The following is a 26,356-nucleotide window of genomic DNA, read 5'->3' as shown; positions in this document are numbered from 1 at the left end:
ACATTAAGATGTTTCACTATTGTTTTACAGAACTAAGAGGAGGAGACAGATTGTTTGGTTTACCTTGTTGTTTTGCATGTCCTTGTTGGCACCGTTCTTGAGAAGCACAACAGCAGCCTCCACGTTATTTACTGCTGCAGCCCAATGTAAAGCTGATTTACCTGAAGAGACAAAAACAGTTATTATATCACAAGTCTTTTTTTGATGCTTGCAACCTTGGTGACATTTGACTAAATTCAACACTAAATCATAATGATTTTTAGGTTCATATTAATTGAAACACAGAAACTTTACCGAAATCATCGATTGCATTGACGTCAGCGTGACAGTTAATGAGCTCCTCCACCATGCCCTCCACTGCCAGCCTGGCAGCCAAGATCAGAGGTGTAGTGCCATCATGCATGCGGGCATCCAAGTCTGTGGCACGGTTCCTGATCAGAATCTATAGAGCAATACGACATGTTACTCCTTTCACCTGAAACATGATTACATTTCATATGTGAAAGGTTAACTCAGATATTTCAATACATGCTAAATTTACCCTGCAAAATTTACCCTGTGAGTAATTTGAAGTCATTTGATAATTCAGGTCTGAAATAGAATGCAGACTGTTTGACAGCTATACTTTTTAACACTGTAACTAATAATTGACTGTGAAAAAATGTCAGAAAACAGTTTTGCCTGACTAACAATCATAAACCAAAAGATATTCAACTCACAGAAACAGAAATCAAAGAAAAGCAACAAATCCTCACATTTGAGAGAATGGCTTGATATAGACTTAAACATCTGAGACCAGTCAATGAACTATTTCCTAATTTCAGCACTAATACTTTAACTGCATCACCCCAGAAATACATTTGGCATATGAGAACCCACCTGGAACACCCCCTGGGCATCAGCTGCAACAGCGGCATGCAGAGGCGTCCTGCCCATGTTGTCCTGGATGTTAGCATCAGCGCTGGCCTCCAGCAGACGTTTGGCAGCATCAGAACGAGCGTAGCGGGCAGCCAGGTGAAGAGCAGTTTCACCTGTGCGGTCAGTCTGATTGTGTAGGTTAGCGCCCTGGTAGATGAAGTCATTGATCACGTTGGCAGAGGCATCCTCCTCTTCTTCGCTGTTGCCCGTCTCCAAACCTCCCCCACTGCAGGATGCAATCATGAGCGGTGTGAATCCATCTGGACAGAGAGAGAAGAAGGAGAGCGGTTCATGAAAGGAGGTAACAGACTGCATGGTCAGCACCGCACAGGCCCAGTAACTACCGCAAAAAGACAGGAGGCTGCACTTCAAAGCAGCAGGCAGATCAAAACACAGCAACAAACAAATCGAATGTGGATTTGACACTTTTGCCTGGGTTGAATCATTACAGCTCTCGCCTTTCAATAACAGATTCTGATCAAGGCCCCGGCACAGGCGCAGCTTCAGAAGGAAAGCGAAGCTAGGGGGATAGAGGCCGGGGCTTGCTAAAGCTAGGCTGCTGCAAAAACGGAGCATTAATATCTAACTGTGAGAGGCAGCTCAGTCCGTCGACTTGAATAGGTTTTCTCCTCTTCAAAAGGATAGCAAACCCCAGATCTTGCAGATTTGGTCGATTCAAGTGCATCGATCCACGACGGGGGAAAAAGTGTGCTCTCAAGTTGTTAACCCTGTTACTTTGATTTTTCATAGCTTTTCTTCAGGGAATTTGGCACTTACTACAAAATTGGGTTTTTGCATTTGATACCTTCATTGGTTTTTATAACGTCGAATAGGGAAAAAAAAAAGAGAGACCCATTACTGGTCAAATGATTAATCTGATCAGGAATCAGTGTTTCCCCCCAGGCGCCTGGCTTCCAGCTGGCTGCTTTGAAGAAGATCCTTTACCCTGAGGACATGGGGATTTAGCAACTCCTACAAGCTCAATTGCACGCACACACACACACACACACACACACACACACACACACACACACACACACACACACACACACACACACACACACACACACACACACACACACACACACACATCGAGCCTGCAAAGCTATCCTTGTTAGGACATTGCATTAACTTTCATTCATTATGGACAGACTAACACAAACCCTAACTAACCTTAACCATAACCAATTCATGCCTCACCCTAACCTTAACCTGCCCTCAATTCACACCTTCCCCTAACCTTAACCAAGACCTCAGGAATAACGTTTTGCCTTGTCAGGACAGGACATTGGTCCCCATGGTCCACGATTTATACTGGAAAAGGTCCCAAAGAAGTAAGAAAAACACTCAAAAATGTGCACTCATGCATACAAAAGGACAAAAAACGTTCAGTCAGAAAAGGCACAAACCAATTCAGACACACACACACACGCTTTCATGTACGCACACATGCATACCTACACACCAACGCACATACACGCACACGCCCACTACTAGAATTGTACATTAAAAAAGTTCTAAGTCAATCTGCTGAATCTGTCGTTCCCCACTTATGACACCTTAAATCAAATCACTGTCTTCTTATGATCCGTTCTCACAAGTTATGACCTCACTGTGCACAGAAGTTGTGAGCGTAATTTTTCTTTAAAAGTTTAAAAGTATTTTTTGAGAGGTCTGATGAGGAGAAACCATCCTTATTTACAAGAAAAAATAGGTAATTTTCTGTAACAGAATTGTCTTGAATAAGATGCATTTAATCATCCTGAAAATGTCACAATTCCTTCAGAAAACTGATCCCATAGGTATATTCCCTCACAATAAGAGCTATGCTGACAGATGGAGCAACTACATATAATTTATTATTTTTTTAAAATCTTGGCATGTTTTGCTGTAAATAAAAACAACCAAGTCATCCAGAATAAAAATGTACCAAAATTAGGTACAGATCCACTGATTCAGCCCACATACGTTGGCTCGGAGCCTCTTATGATTTTATTAATAGTAAGTGAATAAGGAAGTAATCTGTCACCCACCTGGTCCCCGGACGTTGACATCCATGCAGTCATTTTCAATCTCGCCCTGAGGGGGAGTGGGAGCAATGGAGGGGATGCGCAGGTCAGCGGCGTCCAGGTGTTGCTGCGTCCACTGGCGGTGGTCTGTCTGATCGCCCGCCTCAAGTATAGCCTGCTCGTCAAACTGCTAAAACAGGGACAATAAGATGTTCGATGGCTGAAACTGAGCATGAATGAAATTAAATCAGAATATAAAAAATATATTGAACTTAACATTAAATCAATTATAAAATCATTCAAAAACAGCCTTCAAAAAAATTGGAAATGTACAATAAAGTCATTTTCAAATCCCATACAGGCCATATTAAGACTTCTGAAAGAAACTCTTGTTTAAATTGTAAAAAAGAAATTGTAAAAAGCATTTTTTTTTTTTTCAAGATGAGCTGGTGTGTAATTTTTCTGTTTCCTTACCTTGAAGCGTTTTGCATCCGAAGGTTCATCCTCTTCCCAATCATTCTGGGTGACATCCATGAGTGAAATGTCTGAGGTGTTTTTCAGTGGCCTGTAAGGATGCAGAACCCCGGTAAAAATCCACATCCTATACTGCTTCTATCTCATCCGAGCCACTCACCATTAGTGGTGCAATGCCGAAAAATAAAACCATTGATTAAATCCATACCCCACCCCTCTGCCCCAACAAGTCAATTAATGCGCACCTAAACCTGCTATCTCATTATCATTAATGATCCAAGTAAAACCCCCTTTCCCAAATTTGACTGATCACCAGTTACACTCATTTTGTCCCTCAGAACTAGCCCTTCACCTGACCCGCAAAGAAACAGGTGCACCAATGACAACAAGCGCCGCCGGTGAATAAACAAAAACTTACTTTAATCCCACCGAATCCTCTCCGACAGGCTCACGTCTCTTCTTCTTACTGGTCTCTGTGGTCTTGAAGCCCTCGGGGAGCCAGAGGCGCCCGTGCTCATGGCGACGCTTTCGGGCTGCCACCATCCCGACTCCGAGGAAGGCCAGTATCCCTACGCCGCCCAGGACCAAGTAGATTGGGTAGAGGTCGTGAGAAGGCTTGGGGTCCACACCACCTGGTAGGAAAAGTGACAACATGGTCAAGATGGGCCGAGGAGCGGACGTGGACTGGCAGAAGGTAGACCAGGACGTCCACGATCAGCCTGAGTGTTTGAGCAGCGCTATGTCCGGCACTTCTTCGCCCCACCGTTCCCACTCTAAAACCACCACAACCAGCAGCAAGCGCCAGAAACTGACTGACGATCCTCACCGTTTGTAAAGCTAGCTTCTACTATCTATTCTGTAATAATCAGAATTGCTAACCACTTTTCATCAAAAAAGGAAAAAAAGGGATGGGGCGTGATAAAAAAAAAGAAAAAGGGGAAAAAAAAGAACACCACCACCTCCTCTCCCTTTTCAACCCAGGGTACCAGGAGACAACTTTACCATTTCTTCTTTAAGAGAAAAAAAGGAGGGGGATTAATGAACTTCAAATTACTGCACGCGCTTTAAGCTGTAAAGACGAAGGATTTATTAGGATTTTCAAGATAACAAAGACTCCCAACTTCTAGCACACTCCCGATCAATTTTTCCCCTTCTCTTTTTTTTCCACTAACGATTTTGAAATGATAAACTCCCCCAACCTAAACCCTTAGAGATGCATTAAGTCCTGGTATTACATTCAGCGAGGTGAAGGTTGCAGCAGCCCCTCACACTGTGGGATGAAGTGCGTGTGTGTGCATGCATGTGTGCGTGTGAATGTGTTATCTGTGGACGTATATGTCTACATGTCTGCGAGAGGAAGAGAGACAGAGACGGAGTGTTAATTGTGTGAGTAGGGGGCTGAATGAGTTGATTTGCAACAATTAACCATTTTGGAGCCTGAAGCCAATGGATTTACACACTGAGGGAACGATTGATTGTTTAGGCCATGAGATTCACAATAGCATTTGTTCACCACTGCATAACAAATATACAATCAAGGAGTGCTGAGGTTAGGACCCGACCAGGGGGCGCTATCAGGTTGAGCGTGTGTGGAAGAGCACGTGTCTTATTCACTCGTGTATGAGTGTGCATGTGCAGACACAAAGCCTTAAAGGATCACACTGGTGGACTGCATGTTTTAGCCTAATTTACTCCAAATCACATTTATTTTGTAACACTACTAATCATCATGCCTTTCAGTTTCAGAACTTATTAGAGTTTTGGAACTGTCATAAAGAACATCAAAACTGCATGGATCATCTACATTATTGTTGTGTGGTGGTGCAAATGACTGGCCAATCAGCTTGCCCTGTACACAAATATGTCAGACCCTGTTAACGGCTCAGCAATGCTGTTTTCAGCAAATATTGCTCAAACAAGTAAAATCTGGGACTAGTTTCAGCACTGGACTAATATGCATTTGGTGCTCTACTGTGTATTTCAAGCAGCAGGATGGTATATGTGGGACTGGCTCAAAATAAACTACAGTACCCAGGTTCATCGTGTGGCTCACTGATGTGTTTTTAACACATCAACACTGGAACTTTCAACTATAAAGGACAACAAGTTTCAAGAACCTGCTGATGGATTTTAATGCCATACAGAAATGACAAGAAACCAGTGGGGGGCTGGGATAGTAGGGACATCATGAACATGGCAACAACATTTTTTTGATTCATGCAGACCTGTATGAAATGTACTCACTAAAAACAGCTTCGATGGTGTAGGGAACATCCAGTTTGCCACTGGAGGCCAGAGCCCCGAGGAAAGCTGCGGCGTCATTGGTGCTCTGGAAGCACTCAGTGGACTGCTGGAAGCACTGACGGTTGTCCACTTCCAAGTGGACAACTGAACTGTAGAGAGAAGAGGAAGCACACACAGAGGTCAGGGTACAGTCTGTGATAAAACCTATACTTAATAAATAAAATGGTTTGGGATATTCTTGCTCACCCTTTGATCTGCAAGTGATCCAGCTCCCTCCTCATTCTCCTGCTCTCTCCTGCCACATCATACAGGCTCCTCTTCACCACGTTCAGCAGCTTGCCGGGAACCTCTGACCATGTATCCACCGAGCGTTTGACGTTGTACTTCTTCAGCTCGTGTTCGTTCCCGTAATACGGATATACCATCATCTCGCCTTTGGCGTCCTTCCTGAATATCACATTGGTGCGGAGGACGCGGCTCAGCTCACGCAGGAAGCCGAAGGAGTTGTTGAGGAGCTGCTCGGGGGTGATGTGGACCACCAGGACCAACTGGCCCACGGCGAGCTTCTCAGGCATGTTATTAGCGCAGTCCAAGCCATCCCACTCGCATTCAGCATTGTTGCAGCCCTGATCGCAGTGGCTGTCGGCATAGTGGTCCTTGCAGTACTGGTCATACAGAGGACTGAAGAAAAAAGGTTATGTTAGTTCATTATGTTGGGTGTCATGACAGAGACAGGACACATGTTTCTTGTCTGTATATGTGTGTGTGATTCTGTGTGTGTTTCTTTGATATCTTCCTCTGGTGCTGCTTTTTATATCCTGCTTTGTTGTGTTCCAATGTAACGGGATTTATTGTACTTGTTTATGCATTTTCTATGTGTAATGTGAAGGGGGGCCACCGGTTCTTTTCATTGTGCAATCCTGTGTTGTTCAGTGACAATAAAGCTGAATCCTGAACCTTGATTGTAAGCATTATAGTGAAGAAGTTCAGAAATGTTATTACAAATATTGAACGACTGAAATTCTGGTCACTTGTCAATATAAATAAAACCCTGGCCTGGAAAAACAAAACCATGGTACCACACTGTGTATGAAAATTTCTCCATCTAAATTATAAATGCACATTTTAGATGCAAATTTTTAAGGTTCATTTCAGTCTGCTTTAGCTGTACGTTGGACAAGAAGCTCTTAATGCTGTCTAATCAGCGCCATATCAGGCCTGATCTTTAAATTTGAATCTTGTCTCAGTTCTAAATACAAACGCCACTCACTTGCACTGTCCCTCCAGATTCTGGCAGTCAAACCCATCGTAGAGACATCCAGCATTGTCACACTGCGAATCGCACTTCCCATCGTTGAAGTATCGCCAGCACTGCAGCGAGGCGGAGCAGTTCTTCCATGGGTCGTTGAAGTTGAGTGAGCAGTCGCCATTGTCCCAGCCGCACGCATGGTTGTTACAGAGCACGTCGCAGAACTTGTTGTGCTTAGCTTCCTCACACTGCGGGATGTCACAGGTGACCTCCACCTCGGGCGGTGGCAGGATGTCGTGGCCGAACCCTCCATGGAAGCTGTAATCCAGGATGTGGCATCGAAGACCGTTGAAGTTTGTGGGGCAGACGCAGTGGTAGAACGGCGCCTCGGACGTGTATTCGCATGTACCACCATTGTAGCACGGGTTGGAATTACAGGGGCTGTCGGTGGGATACTGGCACTCAGGCCCAGTGAAGGAAGGTGTGCACAGACACCTGGAATTCTTGTGGCCGGAGATGCAGGTACCTCCATTGCGGCATTGGAAGCTGCCACAGGCCTGGGCGTCATACTCACACGTGGAGCCGGTAAAGCCCTATAAGAGGAGGACAGGAAACACAGAAATCCTTAATTTATTGGCAGAGTGGCAATAGAAAATGGTTAGCATTGTCACCTCACAGCTAAGTTAATAATAACAACAATAATAAAAATAATAATCATTAAGCTTTTGGGTAATTCTCTGGCGAAGCAATATGATTTAATACATTGTCCTTAAAAGTGACAAAGATGAGTGTGTGTGTGTGTGTGTGTAGGAGTGTGCAGATACTCACAGGAGGGCATTTGCAGATGAAGCCATGCGGGGTGTTACTGGCGACAGCACAGGTCCCTCCATTGCGACATGGCTTTCCTTTGCATCCATCAAACACTGTGTCACAGCGTTGACCTACAGAGGAGTCGCACACAGAAAATGTTTCTCATCTTCTGTTCAAAAAAAGCCTCACATTTCCCCCAATGATTTCAGTTTTACTCAGACATGGACTGGCAATCACATCAGCAGGAGTGCACATTATCAAATGTCGCCCTCATTCAGCTGCTCACCTGTGTATCCTGTGCGACACTCGCAGCGGTAGTTGTTGGTGAGCTGGATGCAGCTGTGCGTGCCCCGCGGGTCACAGGGGTTGGACAGACACTCATTGACATCTCCCTCGCAGCGCTCCCCCACGTACCCTGCGGGGCAGATGCAGTGGTAGCCTCCGACTCGATCCATACACTTGCCTTTATTGAAACACTTGGGCTCTTTGGTTACTGGGTCAGTGAAGGGGTTGCAGTCGTCGATGTTGATCTCACAGTGCACACCTGAGGGAGGTATGCAGGCAAAGAGGGACTACAGTCAGTTTTCAGTTGTTTAGAAAAACGAATTAACTCCTTAATGTTTTATCAACCTTGAATCTGTGATGTTCATTGAATTCAAAGATCTCCTTTGTGATAATGTGATACAAACAACTTTATTAGTATGACAATTTTCTGTCAACCTCTGCTTCTAACTCAGTAGGTAATTCCTACATTTCCCAGAATGACATGTAACAAATTAAATGTTTAAGGTGAAGCCGAGAACTCTACATATTTGTGAGTGATCTATAGTCAGAGAAGAAGACAATCTAGGTTGAAGGAAAAACACCCTCGTGATTACCCAGTCTCATGGCTGTATTGCATTATGGTCCATCAAGGTTAAACTCAACGAAAAATGAATATATCAGGCTGTTGTATTGATTGACGATTGATTTTTTGCTTTGAAATTTCAAAAAACAAAGGTATCAGAGTTTTTCTTGTTAATTTGTCTGTTCATTTTCTTTGTAAGAGAACCTATTTTACTGTTTTTACTGTGAACTGCAGTAATCAGTGTAGGGGCTACATATGAGTGGAATTTGGTTCAAATGGATGTGCTCCTTCTAAACATCTTCTTTTTTAAGAACAAATTGGTAAAAATAACAAAGAAAAACAATCAAGTTGCTCTTGCATCAAGCACTATTATTATACATGGCCTGAAGATAGAAAAGGTGGACTTAAGAGACTTAAAGAGTCACAAATGAAAAACATTTCAAGAGTATCCTGCTTCCATAATGCAACACATTTTAGGTTAAAAGAGAGGCAGGACATGACACAGAGAGAGTGAAAACAATGAGCCTTAAAAATCAGGAATTTTCTCTCCACATTTTTTGGTTTCTTGATCAAAATACCTCCAACAACATGTAAGCTTTTTTGGGACATGCCCAACTCCGCTGGAAATTTGGGCTGACCTACAACGCACACTTCCCTTCATGTCTGAGAGAAAAATCGATGGAGTATTTGACAAGTAGAGGGAGGCAAGACGGGAGGAGGAGTTTTCAGACATGCCCCGGCTGCTGTTAAGCCCCAATTAATGAAGCGTGGAGAGGATGGAGAGGCAGAGTGGTGTGGAGGAGCGTGCGTGGGGTCTGCTGACCTTGGGTTCCCCGGGGACAGGAGCATTTGTAGGTATTGATCAGGTCAATGCAGGTGCCCCCGTTCTGGCACGGCTGGGAGAAGCATTCATTGATCTCGTCAGAGCAGTTGGTCCCCACGTATCCTGGCATGCACTGAGAGAGCGAAGGAACAAGAGAGAGAAGAAGAAGAAGAAGAAGAAGCAAAGAAGGAGGGAGGGAAGGAAGGCCGAGGGAGAAGAGAGGGTAAAGTTTAATCAATGTCTGACATGAAACAAAGATGTTTTTTGTTTACCTGGCTGTTTTCTGGCCTCCATCCTGCCAAGGCCAGCAGATCCTCTATTCCAGGGGAGATTAACATAACCTGTTTGTCTTCTATTTATAAACAGGCCTCTTCATTAGGGGTCTTGTGTTGTTTGAGCTAAAAGGATGCCTGCTGTACACCCAGAGATTTGAACTAATTCATGATACAAAATTGAGGTTTGAGATTTTAATGAACGGTAAAACGAGGTGAACAAGTTTGATGAAGTTAGATAATATTATAAGATCTTTGAAATGCCAAGTAGAGTGGCATTTAAGATTCAATTTGCAATTCAAATTAACCTTAAATTAAAATAAACCACGTGACACAAACGTATCATTAATTAAACCTCTAAAAGTTAGTAAAAAAGGTAACCCTAACCCTAACCCTAACCCTAACCCTGACCCTAACATATGTATATAACTGTATATAAATCTTTCAAACACCTTGCATTTATACAAGTATATTTAGATCTGATGCCTTCTGATTGCATCAGATCAGATTGCTAAATGCATATTTCAGTAGTATTTTACATTAAACAACAAGTTTTCTTCAGTGATGTTACCTTGCAGGTGTATCCACCTAAAAAGTTAGTACAGGTGGCTCCGTTCTGGCAGGGGTTTGGTGTGCATTCGTCCACCTGCTCTTCACAGTAACTTCCAGTATAGCCAACCTGGCAGTGGCAGTAGTGAACATTTCCTGCGTCCAGACACTGACCCGAGTTACGACATAGGTAGGCAACATCGACTCCTGCGCAGAGGGGATGAGACAGTGGGCTTTAGGTTGGTTTCTCACAGTTTAACTTGAGCAAGGGAGATTTGCTTAGCCTGCACATAAAGGGACACACGGGAACACAGAAATTTTAAACCAAGGCCATTCCCATCTTACCTCTCTGTTTGGCTGCCACCTCACAGGAGACACTTGGGACGTCACAGTAAAGTCCCGTCCAGCCGGTCTCACACTCACAGGTGTAGGTGGTTCCCCTCTGCCAGCAAGTTCCCCCGTTCTTACAGGGCGAGGAGTCACACCAACGAACCAAGTTCTGCAAGGTGCAAACACAAAGTATCAGCCTGAATTCACTTTTACCTGTGCAGTTTTTATCAAAGGTTAAAACTGCACAGTGTAATACGCAGTAGGAATTACAGGCTCAAGAAAAAACAGCTATACAGTAAATAAATCCCTTCTCCATTCTCCCACCTGACAGTTGAGGCCAGTGTATCCATGTGGGCAGGTGCACTTGTAGGTGCCATAGCTGTCCTGGCAGGTGCCGCCGTTCAGGCAGGGTTTGGAGTCACACTCGTTGATGTCATGCTGACAGTAGCTCCCAGTGAAGCCCGGCGGACATAAACACGTGAAGGTGTTGATGCCGTCCACACAGGTTCCGCCATTGAAGCAGGAGCTGCAGAGAAAAAATGGAAGAAATTCATAAAACTGAGTGAAAGTATTCTGCAGCTTTTTAGGAAGAAGAGAGGAGGAGAGCGAATCAATAACACTCTCATTACCTGAGCTGCAGGCAAATGCACATCCGATTTGTCCACAGAAGAAAAACATAACTACTTGTTTTTCAAGCAATGACCTACTTCATCACCAAATTTCCATGTTTTCTCACCTGGGAGCAGCATTGATGATGTTAAGGGAAACTAGTTTTGGCATTTTAAGAAACAGCTATACAGTTAAACTCTCATTAGGGTCAGACTACTTAACTTACTGAAACAGCTGCAATTTAGAAGATGCTGAGGTCAGCTGGTGTGCATCAAAACTCCACCAGAGGGGGCAGTGGTGGACAAGAAAATGAGGTCTACATTAACAGGAGAAACTGTTGATCTGAACAGATGCTCTTACTCATCAATCTGTGTAAATACACCCACTGACCAGAGTTCACCTGTCTGTCTTATTCCTGAATATAAAAGCTGTGGGGGTTGTTTGTGAAAGTAACAATACACTTTATGTTCTGGGAGCTGTGTACCTCTCAGTGCAGTCAGGAGTGTTATTTTCACAGTGGATTCCACTGAAGCCGGGAGGGCAGGTACAGGTGTAGCTGTTGACACAGTCAGTGCAGTTGGCTCCGTTCTTGCACGGGTTGCTCTCACACTCGTTGATGTCCTCCTCGCACTTTGTGCCCCGAAAGCCAGGCAGGCAGGTACAAAGGAAGCCATGCACCTCGTCCTTACAGAGGCCTCCATTGCTGCAGGGGTCTGTGGGTGGAGGGACAAAGCATTCCACTCAGCTTGTGTTTTGAAATCTTTGCTACATGCAGCTTTGGGTTTGTCTACAGTATATTAAGTAAAAGAGGCAAATAGAGAGAGACTGGAGAACATACTCGGCTTGCAGTCGTCAATGTTCGTTTCACAATTGCGTCCTGTGAAGCCCGGTTTGCAGCCACAGCGGTAACTGCCCAAAGTGTTCTGGCAGGTTGCTCCGTTGCGGCAGGGATTCTTCACGCACTCTTTGATGTCCACCTCACATGTTTGGCCTTGGAGGGGTGGAAAGAGGACACAGAGTAAATTTCACCTCTTCTTTGAACGATGGCACAAAACAAGTACACATGGGAGACAACAGTTAACTGGTTCCAAGGAGTGAAAGAAGTAAAACTAGAAGGAAGGAACTGTTGGTTTCTTTGTAGATAAAAGAGCTTGGTCTGTACCAGCTCTATATGGAAAGTGTCCTGAGACAACTTCTGTTGTGATTTGGCGCTATACAAATAAAATTGAATTGAATTGAATTGAATTGAATTGAATTGAATTGAATTGAATTGAATTGAATTGAATTGAATTGAATTGAATTGAATTGAATTGAAGGAAGCTAAGCAAGGAAATGGCTCTGATGAGGGAGTTGTGTCAAGCTAACATATTAGCATTTTAATTTTGTCCATATTCTAACCTATATAAATACACATCCATCCATATACTGTGAATACACTGAAGAAAGTACAAATCCTCTGCACAGCACTGTTATCTGTCAGCTATCCAAGTATTCAAAGAGAGAAAAGGGTGTGTTGCATACCGTAACTCAGCTCTACACCCAATCAGAATGTTTTTGAAGTGAGTGCTTGAAAAATACCGAAATAAATGAGTGTAAATCTAACATTATGAAACTGAAATGAGCCTCTCTTTGTCGGGAATTCCCAGCTGAACTGTATGACCTCTCCACTGACAGTTAGAAATAAATAGTTCCAGTCATACGCACAGATATGCAGGCGTTAACGTTTACCTTGCCATCCTTCAGGGCAGACACAGGAGAAGCTCTGATAGTCCTCTGACTCCTGACACACTCCTCCATGCTTGCAGGGTTTGGAGCTGCAGGGGGCCATCAAGGTTTCACAGTTTTCCCCTGAAACATAAACATGTCTATTAAAGCACACCTTTAATAAAAATTAACGACAAACTGCTTTTAACATTAACTTTCCCTGCATGATATCATGTAGGAGTCATGAACTTGGAGATAACCCAAGCCAAATGGACACAGAATCATCTTTCAATCAGTGCTATCAGAAGATTTTAGCCAGGTTCTGTCAGTGTTAAAGGCCTGCCGAGACATTTCCCTATCTGTTTCCACAACACATGGCTCTTACAGGAAGCTGGCTCCAGTTTCCGGCCATTGTGAAGCCATTTGCTGTTCTGTGAGACAGGAAGCAGGCAAACAGGAAATGTGTCAAGCACCCCGTTCCCACCCCGGCACAAGCAAGAGCCTTTTATTATTCAAAGTCCCGTGGATTTTTCCAAAAAGACGACTCGACAAATACAAGAAAATTTGCCCTTAGCCTTTCCATCATTATCTGTTTTGTCAAATAATAAGTGAGATGACATGAAAACATTTTCCAGGTCTCCTATCAGGGATGCCTGTGTATCACAGAGGAGCAGAGTGAGTCATAGGTTTGGTGTCTTTGAGCCCAGAGGAAGTCTTGCGGTTGAACTTTACTCGACAGTTATTTCATCCTCTGCACGTTTTTCCTCTTTGCCCAATAACTTAGAGTACACAGGCTGTGGAAAGTGTCCCCTCCCAGCACCGAAAAGCAAGAACACCAGGCCAACACATGGGCATATCAAATATTTTCAATAATATTTTCATACCAGTGTAAGGCAGGATACAGTTGCACTTGTAGCCTGCGACGTCGTCAATGCACGTCCCCTGGTTGAGGCAGGGGTTGGAGGCGCATTCATTGATGTTGGTCTGACAGTTTGGGCCTGCAGTTACAGCAGACAACATATTGCACACACTTCAGTTTAAGTTGAAGGTCAACAGTCAAGTGGTGCGGATGACATACAGACATGCAAGAATATCAACACACAGTCATGAGCACAACACAAGCACTGACCAGTGAAGCCCATGCGACAGGTGCAAACATATCCGCTAGTCATGTCCTTGCAGGTGCCTCCATTCATACAGGGGTTGGATTCACACTCATTGTTGTTGATGTCACAGTTTTTACCGCTCCAGCCAGAGTCGCACAGGCATTTATAGCTGATGGGGAGAAAACATTGGAAACTTTTAAATCTCTCTAGATTTTGTCTGGCAGATTCTTGTTACATGATCTGCTTCCACTCGAAATTCATCATCAGGTATATTTAGGGCTGTTTCCCCCTGTTTCCAATCTTTATGCTCAGCTAAGCTACAGTAAGCTTTATCTATTTTTTAGACTTTATGACTCTTCTCCACTTGTGATACAGTTACAGCAAGTTACACTACATTTTAGCATTTAACATCATTCTAATGAGGGGGAAAGAAATGTTTCTCATTAAATGTTAGTAGATATTTCTTGATTCATTACATCCTCATAAATACTTGTTTCACGACAAACACATAAATGCAATGTACAGGTGATTTTAACTGCTGTCTCACCCATTGATCTTGTCTTCACAGTGACCATGGATGCAGGGGTTGCTGAGGCACTCATTGACCTGGGAGAAGCAGGTGGCATCATGGTAACCTTCTGGACACACGCAGGTGAAGCTGTTGATGCCATCAATGCACGTGCCGCCATTGTGGCAGGGGTTGATGGCACACTCGTCGATATTGATGTTACACATGGTACCTAAAACAAAGTAGAGGATTCTTAAATCTTAAAGTCTCAAATTCTTAAAACTATGGTTCTCTGCTTTGGGAAATACACTAATTTGCTTTCTTGCCCAGAGTTAGACAAGAAGATTGCGACCACTTTGCAGTAGCTGATTAGCTTAGCTTAGCATACAGACTGAAAACAGTGGGAAAATGCTAGCTTGGCTTTGTCCAAAGGTAAACTCCACCTACCAGCACTGATAACTAATTAACATGTTGCATTTTGTTTGTTTAGACCACACAAAAAACAAAGTGTAAAACCAATAAGGTGTGGTTTAACATTGGGATATGTGCCGGACAATTTCTTGGTTGGGTGCAGTGACTTCCTGGAGTCTTGTCTTCACTGTGAGGTTGCTAGGTAGGAAGTCACTGCTTCCAGCCAAGAAATAGTCCTGCACATAATCCTCAGTAAACTGTATCCTTTTATTTTTTAACCTCGTCAAGCTAGCTACTTCCGTCTGTTTCCAGTCTTTATGCTAAGGTAAGCTAACTGCTTTCTGGCTATAGCCTCATATTTAATGGACACATGAAAGCGGTATTGACCTTTTCATTTGAATCTCTGCAAGATATTAATTAACATACAGTGTCAAACTATTCCCTTAAACTGTTGTTGTACAGACAAAGAAGCGGCTTCAAAGGAAACACCCGTCAACTGTGCATTTTTTCACTCTGTTTAAAGTATTATTTTAAATTCACAATGCCAAATCACACTGCAACACACAAAGATGCCTCACAATGAAGTCTATATTTCAGTGCAGTGAATGTATCAATTTCCAGAAACATGAGGGGTTTTAAGTCCCTCTTTGTCGGCCACTTGAAACGTTGACGCCATTCAGCCTGGTGCCACGCATTAACATAAAGGCAGCCCATTTAGCTTTAAAGCAGGGGCCAGCTTCCAAGCTTTTAAAAGCTCAACTTTCAGGAATCTTTCAGGGAATCTTTTCTCCTGCTCAAATCCCAGGTGACTGTGTGCGCCACAGTGTGTGTGTGTCCTCTCTCTGTATGGGAGGGCAGGTTGCGTGTCCTAACAGCAGCAGGTTGGGGACAGGGTGGAGCTGGAAAGTGACACCGGTCGAGCCTCAGAGGAGCGTGCTCACTCGCTCGCCATCTGTCACCCTCCCCACCAAGACCCACACTCCTCTGTCCATACGTTCAACTCTACAATCCTGCACCTTAAACACTTGTTTTGTCTGCTGGTCACCTGAGACAGTCGACACGTTCAACATGTCTTACATTAAAGTTACAGTCAGAGAGAGGCTTTCTGCAAATTGTCTTCTCTTTCATTCTACTTTATTTCATCATTTTGTGTATATATATAAAATTTCTCCTCTTTAATTTTAGCTTTTGTAGAGAGAAGATGGACAACAGGTTGAGCTGAATCCTCTGCCATAAAGCAGCCACATGTTTCAACAGGACCAGCTCTCGTGCAGTTGCTTACCCGTGTAGCCGGGTTCACAGGCACACTCGTAGCCATTGATTTTGTCGATGCAGGTCCCAGAGTCACAGGGATTGCTCTTGCAGTCATCAATGTTGATTTCACAGTCGATTCCTGTCAGAAAGTTGCTTTCAGTAAACTTGAATATCTGAAAAAAGCTGTGTTTGCACCTCCATATTTATATGTGTGTGGGGGTTACCCGTGGTGCCCTTGGGGCAGCTGCAGATGTAGGCGTTCTCTCGGTCCTGGCAGGTGCCTCCGTTCCTGCACGGCTGACTCAGACACTCGTTGATGTTAGTCTCACACAGCCGGCCGGTGTACCCAGGGTTGCAGTGACAGCTGAAGGAGGCCAGGCCGTCGATGCAGGTACCATAGTGGCACGGGTCTGAGTAACACTCATTGATGTCCGTCTCACAGTGCCTCCCAGAGTAACCTGGCAAAAGAGTTGTCTTCCTTTGAACTGATGTGGGTGTGTCTATAGGGTGTATTTCACTTGTTTGTTTTTCAATTCTAAACTTTACACTCCCTTAAAACTTCCTACTCTATAATTTCAGCTTTTGTTGCAACTCGTATACCTTCAGTGCACTCGCAGGTGTACTTGTTGGGTCCGTCTGTGCACTTGGCGCCATTTTTGCACGGAGTGCTGGCACACTCATCGATGTCTATCCGGCAAAGGTTCCCAGTGAAGCCTGGAAAAACAACAAGAGGGTGTTGCTGTGTGCATGTGAGCATGAGGGAGTGTGTGTGTGTGTGTGTGTGTGTGTGTGTGCGTGTGTGTGTGTGCGTGTGTGTGTGTGCAGACGTGTCTACTACTGTGTTCTCACCATTTCAGACCAGTGCCTCTCATAATCCTGAGCTCATACTATAAGAGCTCTCGACGAATCAGAAATCTGCATGTTAATTAACAACTGTGCAACACTACAAACTCTCTATTTTCCCTTTCACTTCTTTTCAGCACGACTCTAAAGGCAGAAGGGAGAGTGGGGGAACCAATTCGTGTAAAGCGGGGGGGAGGGAGGGAAAGAAATGAGGAAAGAATGAAAGTTGCGAGGCCTCCTGACCAAGGGGTGAGAGACAAAGGAGGGCCTGTCTGCACAGCGCAACGCCAAACTGAGCCCATTGCCTCCTTTGTCCCCTAAAACCTTACCATCACAATACGCATTCTCCCGTCTTGCTTTCACCCCTTCTCCCCTACCCCCCCACTCCTTTCCCGCCTCTAAAAGAACCAGCTTGACCTTTGACCCTCAACTATTCAAACTCCTTGTCATTCAAAATCAACCAGCAGGCTTCCTCTTTTTTCGTGGAGTTATTCTCATCTCAGATATTTTCTTCTCGTTTCCCCCTCTGTCACACAGTGGTACAGTCCAAGGGCTAGTGGGATGTTGTCTGATGAAGAGATAAAGTACTACCCCACCCCTCATCCACCACCCCTTCGCCACCACACCACCGCAGGAACACACAGGTGGGCTAAGCTACAAAGACTCAGTAGCAGCTAATCCGGTGAGGAAGTATTTGTGTGGCTGGCGGCGAGCTGATTTCTCCCAGTGGACTTAAACTATTCACTGTTTCTGGCATGATGTGAGGACTGCAGCATGGACGCAGTGGACACATGCACACATGTGTGTTTTCAGTGCACATGTGCGTACACATATACATACATACAAACTGTGATTAGAGCTTTATTAATCATTAATAAATCATTTACTATCATCACTTTTAAGGTCAGCACCAACTTTTGGGTTGTCAGGTTGCAACATATTGATTAATGAAAAAAACAATTAATAACTGTATTATTACCAAAGAGAGGATAAACATCAGCCAATTTGTAATAAGACTTTATAAGTCATATCTAATGCCTTATCAATGGTAAGTAATTTTACTCTGGCTGGTGTTTATCATTTTCCCTTTGGTAATCATTCCATTATTAATGTTGGTAATTATTAATACGTGCTTAATAAGCTATCAATAAATGGATCTTGGTCTTGCAGCCGTCTTTCATAAGGTCAATGGTCAAACGATCCCATCAGTCAAAGGCATTTTTCACAAGTTGCCAACCAATAAGTTGTTGTTATTAATGGCTTAAAACTGACCCATGAAGTGTGAGTAAAATATGCATTAAAGCTGTTACTGTGAGTCTGTATAACCATGTATGTGCTTCAAAAAGCCATCTGCCAATTCCAAAAATGTTGGGACGCTGTGTAAAAAATTAAAAAAACATTTTGACAAATACTCAACCAAAAACAGCACAAAGATAATATGTTTCATGCTTTACCTCATAAGCTTCACTGATTTTTGTAAACTCTTATTCTGTTTCAAACACACTGGGACAGGAGCAACTAAAGACTGGGAAAGTTGTGGAATGCTCCAAAAACACCTGTTTGGAACATTCCACAGGTAAACAGGTTCATTGGTAAGAGATGAGAGGATCATGATCACAAGCAAGGATGGAGCGAGGTTGTGATCATGATTTTATTTTGCCAGTAATGGCTGCATTGTTTTCCTTTCCATGTGTTTTGTGTGATTTATATGAGCAGGAGCTGCCACAGTTGAGTGAAGAATTAGATTTTGGCACGACACAGGCCAGCACAGGCTTAGAAATGAAATGCGAACCACACGTAAACTTCTGAATCAACAGCAAACAAAACAGTGAATATAATAAAGACGAAAAAAGTTAATGCAATAATCCAAAAGTGAATGATTAGTTGTTTGCAGACCGAGAGGGGAAAACAACACCGCTCTCTTATGTAAGCAATGTTACCATTTTCAAGCAGTGGGAAAGAAGCCGGAACAAACCTCAGCGGTACAAATTAAGTGGGTTTTTTTTGCCAAGATGTGAAGCAAAAGTTAAGTTTCTTTGCAGTTCAGTTACAGTGTTCCAAAATGCACTCCTGACTGAAATCAAAAGAGACTGAAAAAAAAAACCCACTATAACAGAATTTTTTACCCAGATGCACACATGCACACACAAAAGGTGACTCAGAAGTGTAAGAATGAACAGGGATGCATACACACACACACACACACACACACATCATGCTCCTCAGCAGCCAAAGGGGGATTTATCCCCAGACTGCTGGAATCAGACATTTCAATGTCTCTCAGTGGGGTTTCCATGGCTATTCCATGTACAGAAATAATAAGAGGGGACCCTCGCCTCAGGCCTGGCTCGCAACGGGGACAAATTTACATCTCAAGCAGGGCGGTTGAGACCCCTTCCCCTTCTTTACCCCTCCCTTCCTGCTTCAACGGTTTGTGCATATAACCACCCCCCATAACCTTCATCTACTCTCCCAAAAAAACACATTCACCACAACCACTTTGTGCCGCTTCGTCACATAACCCTCTCTCCCTGTCACACACACGGTTTTCTTAGGCGTTAAGCTCTTGTGTTCACTCTTGTACCCCCTCTCTATTAATTGTAAAGCTTCCTTGTTGGGGTGCCCTTCTTTCTCTCTTTCTTTCCGTTTTTCCTTCTTCCTTTCTTTTTCTTCTCAACAGGAGGAATCCTGCCCCTCTCCACCCAGGCTGCCTTTGATCCACCCAACTCAGAGCTTTGCTATTTTCCTACCCAAAAAGAATAATAATAAAAAAAATCACTTCCACCTCAATGATCCCGTTGAAAGAATGCCTGACAAAAAACACATTTGGGGAGTTTGAAGATGGTTCGTTTGCTTTCCTCTTTTCTCTCTATTCAAAATGTAGTAGTTGTGTTCCTTCCTTTATGAACAAAACATCAATACCCCTTGTCCAAATAGTGTAACTCCAATGGCATTTCTGGAAAACAAAAAGCCTACAGCAAAACATCTTGGTGCCCTCAAAATAGACTAAACCACTACCTCACTCGCCACCACAACACAGAAAATGTCATTTTATGGCGTGTAGAAGTAGCTCAGCATGCTATTATTAGCTCTCCCTAGTTCCCAGTCACATTCAAAAGTCTTGTTTATATCCACAACTTTCTGCTCACTCATCAGACTTTTAGAAAGGGATAAGAAACTTGTTTAAAAAAGTTCAAACTTCCTCAAGCCTCTCCCTATAGATTTTTTTTTCCCTCTCCTCCTCGACTGCTGCGTTCGTTCTGGGCTACCCGGCCCTGCGTAAGCCTGCCTCAGGGCTGGGATTAGTTCCCGTCCAGAAAGGTGTTTTTGTGTGTGTGTGTGTGTGTGTGTGTGTGTGTGTGTGTGTGTGTGTGTGTGTGTGTGTGTGTGTGTGTTTGTCTTTGAGTGAAACAGAGAGAGTGAGCAAGGTGCAGAGACAGAGAGAGACAGATCGACCTCTGTGCCCCCTGGCCCCGAGCCTCCTCCCCCTCCCTTCCTTCCTTCCTCCCCCTCCTCCTCCTCCTCTGCAGCAGTACGGCAGCCTCACCTGTGGGGCACTGGCAGTGGAAGGCGTTGATCTTGTCGATACACTTGCCGTTGTTCAGGCAGGGGCTGTTGGCGCACTCGTCGGTATCGATCTCGCAGAACTCCCCCTCGTAACCTGGCCAATTAGCAAGGGAGGACCAGGAGGGAGATGGATTGGTTAGAAAGAGACACAGTGAGAGGCATTTTCACACTGCTGCTATATAGAGCTGTAACAGATACACATCATATACAGCGGCTATTTAAATAGGAGTAAACCTGCAATTTGCGATTATTTTCTGAACTGATTAATGGTTCAGAAAAAGAGCCATTATGATTTGAGCAAAACTGAGAAGCTAGCGGTAAGACATTTGGCCTTTTTGCTTAAAAAATAACTTATCGATTGTGAAAAACTTTGTTTCAGCTCTGTTTTTAAGATGAACTGATTAATCATTTAGATGATACAGTGTCAGAAAATTGCTTTTAAATCAAACGCTTAAGTGATTAATTAAGTGATTGTCTTACCTGGCATGCAGATACAGTGGAAGTCTCCTATTTGGTCCAGGCAGGTGGCCTCATTCATACACGGGTTAGACATGCACTCGTTGATGTCCAGCTCACAGCGCGGCCCCACGTAACCCCGCTGACACTTACACTGGAACGAGCCCTTGGTGTTTATACACTTCCCTGCATGCTCACATGGGTTGGAACCTGTTTAAACAGATGATTAGTTTAACTTTGCGTTAACAGGCCGCCGTGTATGTACAAGACAGAACAAGGAGCAATTTGACCGTTAAGACATGACAATGAGATGATTTAGAAGGTTTAGTGTTGTTTGACGAAGCCAAACCAAAGTTTCGACTCTGTGTGATTACAGCAATAATACCCCTGAGGTTGCTATTTACTGCGATTATGGGCACAATTGTGGGCACCAAAGTACCCACAATAGCAGGAAAGAATGAGCTCGTATTGCGCCTTGTATAAAAGAGTTATCTGTGATGGTTGAAACTGGTTGAAACGCTTTCTTGACAGTAGTTTAGTTAAAACAGCTCCCTGACATAGCCAAAGTTTAAATGTGTCCTCAATCTTTCAGGTTTTTTGGGCTGACACTAAACAACAGAGTTTGCGGGTCAGGTAGTGTGAGTTTTACCCAATGAGCACTCGTCAACATCCTGATCGCAGGAAGCTCCGATGTATCCTGAAGGGCAGGTACAGAAGTGATTTCCGCTGACGGGGTTGGTGTCACAGTTGGAACCTTTCTGACAAGGGTTGCTGATGCAGGCATCATCCAGCTGGCACAGCAGTCCTGGTACACAATACAGAAGGTAGACTTTTTAATCCTGGACTCAACATCCTTGAATCACTTCTATCACTTATATGGGGAGAGCCAAAGATTTTAGGCATCAAAGTCTGTCTACAGGTCTTGGGGAGAACTATTGCATGTGTGCAAAAAGTTGTGTAAACCCTTGTATGGCTCCACAGGTGGAAAAATTGCAGGAATTGTCTCGAGTGATGCGACTTGAGTCAGCGTAACACACCTGAATTTCCACCCAAACTGTTGGCGGTTGCATTGTGGGTAATGTAGGCACAGGGAGAAGAATGTGTGGAATAGTAGAGAGAATGTCTCTGGTTCTCCTGCATCTATTTTGATGTTGATGAAGTACAACAGATTTACTACTAAAAGTACACGTGGCAACATGTATTTACTCTGAAACAAAAATTAAATGGAAGAAAAAGGGGAATAATAAGACATCCAAAACCACAGGAGAAACCAAAGACCAGCATTTATTTATCACTCTCTCTGGATGGAACACTTACTCACTCATGTACAGCCGTTACTTGTCATTTATTACAACCCATATCCTTCACACTCCACAGTAAAATGTCATTTTAGAGCCATCTCTACAGAATTTAAGAGTGTAAGGCTGTGGCATTTTCAAATGAAGCTGTTTCCTGTCATGCAATGAGCCAAATTCCTGTAAATCAAAGCAAATGTGCAGATACCTGTGCGGCCATGGGGGCATTCGCAGTAGAAAGAAGCTACGCGGTCATGACAAGTGGACCCATGGTGGCACGCCGCACTGGCACAGTCATCGATGTTCTCACTGCAGTCGTCCCCAGTCCAGCCGTTCACACACACACACTGGTAGCTGCCGTAGGTGTTGTGGCACGTGCCGCCATTTTGGCAAGCGTTGGGCATAAGCTGGCATTCATCAACATCCTCTGTGCAGAGCTGACCTGTGAGAGAACCAGGGATCAGACCATTAAAGTGCTCAAGTGATAATAATGTCAGTCTCTTAGCTAAGAAAGAGCATTGACACATGTAATGGAACATCTCTATACACACCTGTAAATTCTGGTTTACACTGGCAGTTGTAGGTGTTGACTCCATCTACACATGTCCCTCCATTCTGACACTCGTGACCTGGACAGTCATCGATGTTGTGGTTGCAGTTTTTTCCTGTAAAACCTGACACAAAGAAAGAAATATAAGTAAGAGACTCAGATGTATTTGTTTCAGTGTGGATTTGTATTGTTTTCACAGTGTAACTTCTATATGTACAGAATTCGGAACAACAGGCCACCATTTACAACTACAAGAGTGAAACTTCTCTACAGTTAAATGTGGTCAACGGTCTTTTTCCTCCCAGGAAAGAAAGCAGCTGTACCCTCTCGACGTCTGTGGTAACCTCGCCATGTAATAACATCCACTCTGCCATGGATGTTACTACACGGCGGGTTACACTCAGTTACACAAGGGGCAACCACAGACTGCACATGTGGCATGATGGGTAACAAAAAATGAAAATCAAAACTATTACAAGTCATTACTGTCACTGCCTTTTGGTCATCTTTATGAAAAACGTCATGGTGATTGAATAGTTTCTTTACTTCTGACTGCAACATGTACAGCTCATAAAGCTGAATGATAGCGAAGTCTAAAAACATGTTGCATACGTTTTAAGTGAATTTCAGATATTTCTGCAAAATAAAATGTGAACCAGTGCACGTTGGTAGTACTGTACTTCCACACGGATATATCCAAGTGCACATGACAAGATGGAAATTAATGAATGCATTTTAAAATGTTATTTTCATGTGGTAATACAGAGGGACGTGACAAGTATGCAACAAGGGCCTCGACCTCAACTTGAATTGAGGAAGTTAGGATTACACGCATCTCAAAATAAAGCTTTTTATTTTGGGGGTTTTCTGGTAGAGTCAGGGTATTTAATGGTATAGAAGCATGACATGAATGCTTTGCCTATAGGAGAAGAAGGAAAAGCAGGTGCCTTTATTTTGTCAAAGTATATACTTAAAAGATGAATCTTAATCACCGCAAACATGGTGTTTCCATTCAGGAAACATGTACATTTATTTCAATGATGAAACAGTAAGAAAGCTTTCTTGATCAGCAACATCACAAGTGAAAAACAACCAATGTGCCCTGTAGAAACTTTTCTAAATAACAAAGACGTTCTCAAATACATTTCCTCCCTCACAAAACACCTGCAAAACCATTTGTTTTTACCAAAAATTTGAAATCCACATTGCTAACAACCACATTTGTACTGATGCACTCTGCTTTTCTTGGCATATCACCATTCAAATAGTATGAAACCAATGGTTGTATGCATGTGTCCTCATTGGAATGCGCAAGATAAAACAGACCCACTCATAAAAACATTGGTAACAGACAGACAAGATGCAAAAGTAGCATGCATGAAGGTGATGAGGCAGGGGGCAGGACCATAGTCCCAGTAAGCTTTGCTTCACTGCGCTATGTGAAAAGGATGTTGTCCTTTGACCATTTCCTTACGATAAGCCCCAATGCCTTCCGGCTCTGCCTTGTTCACACACTGTACACACCAGAGCAGAAACACACATGAACACAAACACACACATGCAGGACATAACATAACAGGAACAGCCCTACCTTAAATGACATCATTGCTTAACCAGCTACTAGCAGGCTTTCAAACTCACGGAGACTGAATAACCTAACCTTTATCCAAGAGGATCACATGATTCACGTCAGCTTGCAAATGACTGATCTTGTTGGATATTTCATCTTAATATTTCTTTAAAACTTTCTCCCTTTTGACGCCCATTAGGTCCCACAAAGTGGTCGGTACTTTTCCGGGGTCCTCATTAACACAGCAATTAAAAAACTAATCAAATCAATGAGACCAAAGAAAGCAGTATAAACCAAGCATAAAGAACTGCAGATGGAGGGCAGGAAGTGATTTTCAGCATAGGAAGCACTAGAACAAACACCCAAAATGCTGATGTTTTGCATTGTTTACTGTTGCTCAGATCAATCAAACGGAGAAACCACAAGGAGCTTTTATCAAGTACCAAAAGTTGGGTGAAAAATGCAAAAAAAATTGCTGCTCAGTTAATCGACATAATCGACACACATAAGACAGGAAGACAGGTGCCTTCCACACAAATAATGTACCCTATGTTGTTTCACGACGACCCACGTCTTATGTGGCGTTTCAGTGGACTTTTGTGAGTGATTAACCTAACAAACAACTGTTCAGCACCACGGTGCTGAGGATCTAAATTCTGGTCTAACCAGCAGATCATCACATCAATTAGCACTTCTAAACCTCCTCTAATGTACATGTAGCTCCCCAACCATGATTTAAGTGTAATATCCTTACCTGGAACACAGGAGCATTCATAGCTGGTCTCTCCCTTCTGGATGCAGGTGCCTCCATTCTGGCAGGGTGACGGGTTGCAGGGCAGGTACCGGATCTCGCAGTGCTTCCCCGTGTACTCCAGCGGGCATTTGCATCGGTAGCCTCCAACATCATTGATGCACGCCCCGCCATTCTTGCAGGGAGATGGGTTGGCATCACACTCGTTGACGTCCTGTTTGCAGGTCTTTCCAGAAAAGAAGGGCGTGCATGTACAGATGTAGTGGGACTCAATGGCAGAGCACTGGCCGCCGTTGGCGCACGGGTTTGAAGCACAGGGGTCGGCTTGTTGGCACAATTTACCTGAGGACACGGAGAAATGATATTCAAAACTCTCAGAAAATGACACTAAAACTATACTTTTCGGCACAATCGCTTAAGGAATTACTGTACTGCTTTACTGAAAGAAGATCAAAAAGTCAAGTTGAGCTCTAATTGTGAGAATTCAGGTTTTTCTGATTGATATTATTTTTTAAAATCCAACCACGATGTAAGATTAGAGGCAGGTCTGTATGCTTTTTCCTCTATTTTATGCTTTCCTATCCAATTGATCACCTTGCGACTCCTCAGGTAGCTAGAATCTACCTGTCTGTTGTTACAATACTGTCGTGAGTTACCTGACCATCCAGGTGGGCAGTGGCACTTGTATGTCTGGAGACCCTCAAGCTCACAGGTGCCTCCATTATGACATGGTGAGCTGATGCAGACATTGTTGATGGGCGTCAGGCAGCGGCGGTCAGTGTAGCCCAGCTTGCAGGTGCAGCGGAAGTCCACTGTATTCCCCCTGGACTCGGTGTGGCACACGCCACCATTCATGCATGGTGAGGTGCTGCATGGGTCACGAAACTGGCAACTGCTTCCTACGTATCCGTCCCGGCACCTGAGAAAACACAAGTGGAGAGGTCAGGAACATTTTTCATAGCCACTGAAATGAGAAGGCTGACGAAGATTAAGTTTAGAGGAAGTTAAGATCAGGAAAGGGATCACACTGTCAGACAAACTCAACTTGTTGTCCTGCCCTGCTTTTAGGTGATAAATTATCAAACAAAATTCTGAACACCCACATTTATATAATGAATAGTAAAGAACTTACTAATGAGCTAATAGAAACATTCAACCTACAAGATATATTGGTCTGCTAATAAATGTCTTTTCTTTATTTATTTTC

The 26,356-nt window shown here is 43.6% G+C and overlaps 1 protein-coding gene across 2 annotated transcripts in view; it reads right to left on the bottom strand.

Annotated features, from left to right (window-relative positions):
* Positions 1–26,356, bottom strand: part of notch1b (notch receptor 1b) — a 41,636-nt gene that overhangs the window by 2,910 nt on the left and 12,370 nt on the right. The window contains exons 3-33 of one of the 2 annotated variants that reach the window (XM_070964255.1): positions 25,806–26,068; positions 25,153–25,491; positions 22,830–22,952; positions 22,487–22,720; positions 21,633–21,788; positions 21,008–21,193; positions 20,508–20,621; positions 16,718–16,831; positions 16,342–16,575; positions 16,146–16,256; positions 14,492–14,684; positions 13,968–14,113; positions 13,723–13,836; positions 12,863–12,982; positions 11,973–12,125; positions 11,619–11,847; positions 10,850–11,051; positions 10,541–10,694; positions 10,218–10,402; positions 9,375–9,507; positions 7,991–8,248; positions 7,723–7,835; positions 6,916–7,487; positions 5,892–6,326; positions 5,646–5,794; positions 3,820–4,033; positions 3,402–3,492; positions 2,952–3,117; positions 880–1,178; positions 295–442; positions 64–161 (exon numbers count right to left, since the gene is read on the bottom strand). In XM_070964255.1, the coding sequence (XP_070820356.1) occupies positions 64–161; positions 295–442; positions 880–1,178; positions 2,952–3,117; positions 3,402–3,492; positions 3,820–4,033; positions 5,646–5,794; positions 5,892–6,326; positions 6,916–7,487; positions 7,723–7,835; positions 7,991–8,248; positions 9,375–9,507; positions 10,218–10,402; positions 10,541–10,694; positions 10,850–11,051; positions 11,619–11,847; positions 11,973–12,125; positions 12,863–12,982; positions 13,723–13,836; positions 13,968–14,113; positions 14,492–14,684; positions 16,146–16,256; positions 16,342–16,575; positions 16,718–16,831; positions 20,508–20,621; positions 21,008–21,193; positions 21,633–21,788; positions 22,487–22,720; positions 22,830–22,952; positions 25,153–25,491; positions 25,806–26,068 (6,046 nt within the window). The remainder of the gene's footprint in view (positions 1–63; positions 162–294; positions 443–879; positions 1,179–2,951; positions 3,118–3,401; positions 3,493–3,819; positions 4,034–5,645; positions 5,795–5,891; positions 6,327–6,915; positions 7,488–7,722; positions 7,836–7,990; positions 8,249–9,374; positions 9,508–10,217; positions 10,403–10,540; positions 10,695–10,849; positions 11,052–11,618; positions 11,848–11,972; positions 12,126–12,862; positions 12,983–13,722; positions 13,837–13,967; positions 14,114–14,491; positions 14,685–16,145; positions 16,257–16,341; positions 16,576–16,717; positions 16,832–20,507; positions 20,622–21,007; positions 21,194–21,632; positions 21,789–22,486; positions 22,721–22,829; positions 22,953–25,152; positions 25,492–25,805; positions 26,069–26,356) is intronic. The other variant, XM_070964256.1, reaches the window with a different exon arrangement.

This window comes from Chaetodon trifascialis, chromosome 6, assembly GCF_039877785.1.
Source record: "Chaetodon trifascialis isolate fChaTrf1 chromosome 6, fChaTrf1.hap1, whole genome shotgun sequence".
In the NCBI taxonomy this organism is placed as follows: Eukaryota; Metazoa; Chordata; class Actinopteri; order Chaetodontiformes; family Chaetodontidae; genus Chaetodon; species Chaetodon trifascialis.
Note: the sequence above shows the minus strand (reverse complement) of the source record. Positions and strands in the feature narration are given on the sequence as shown.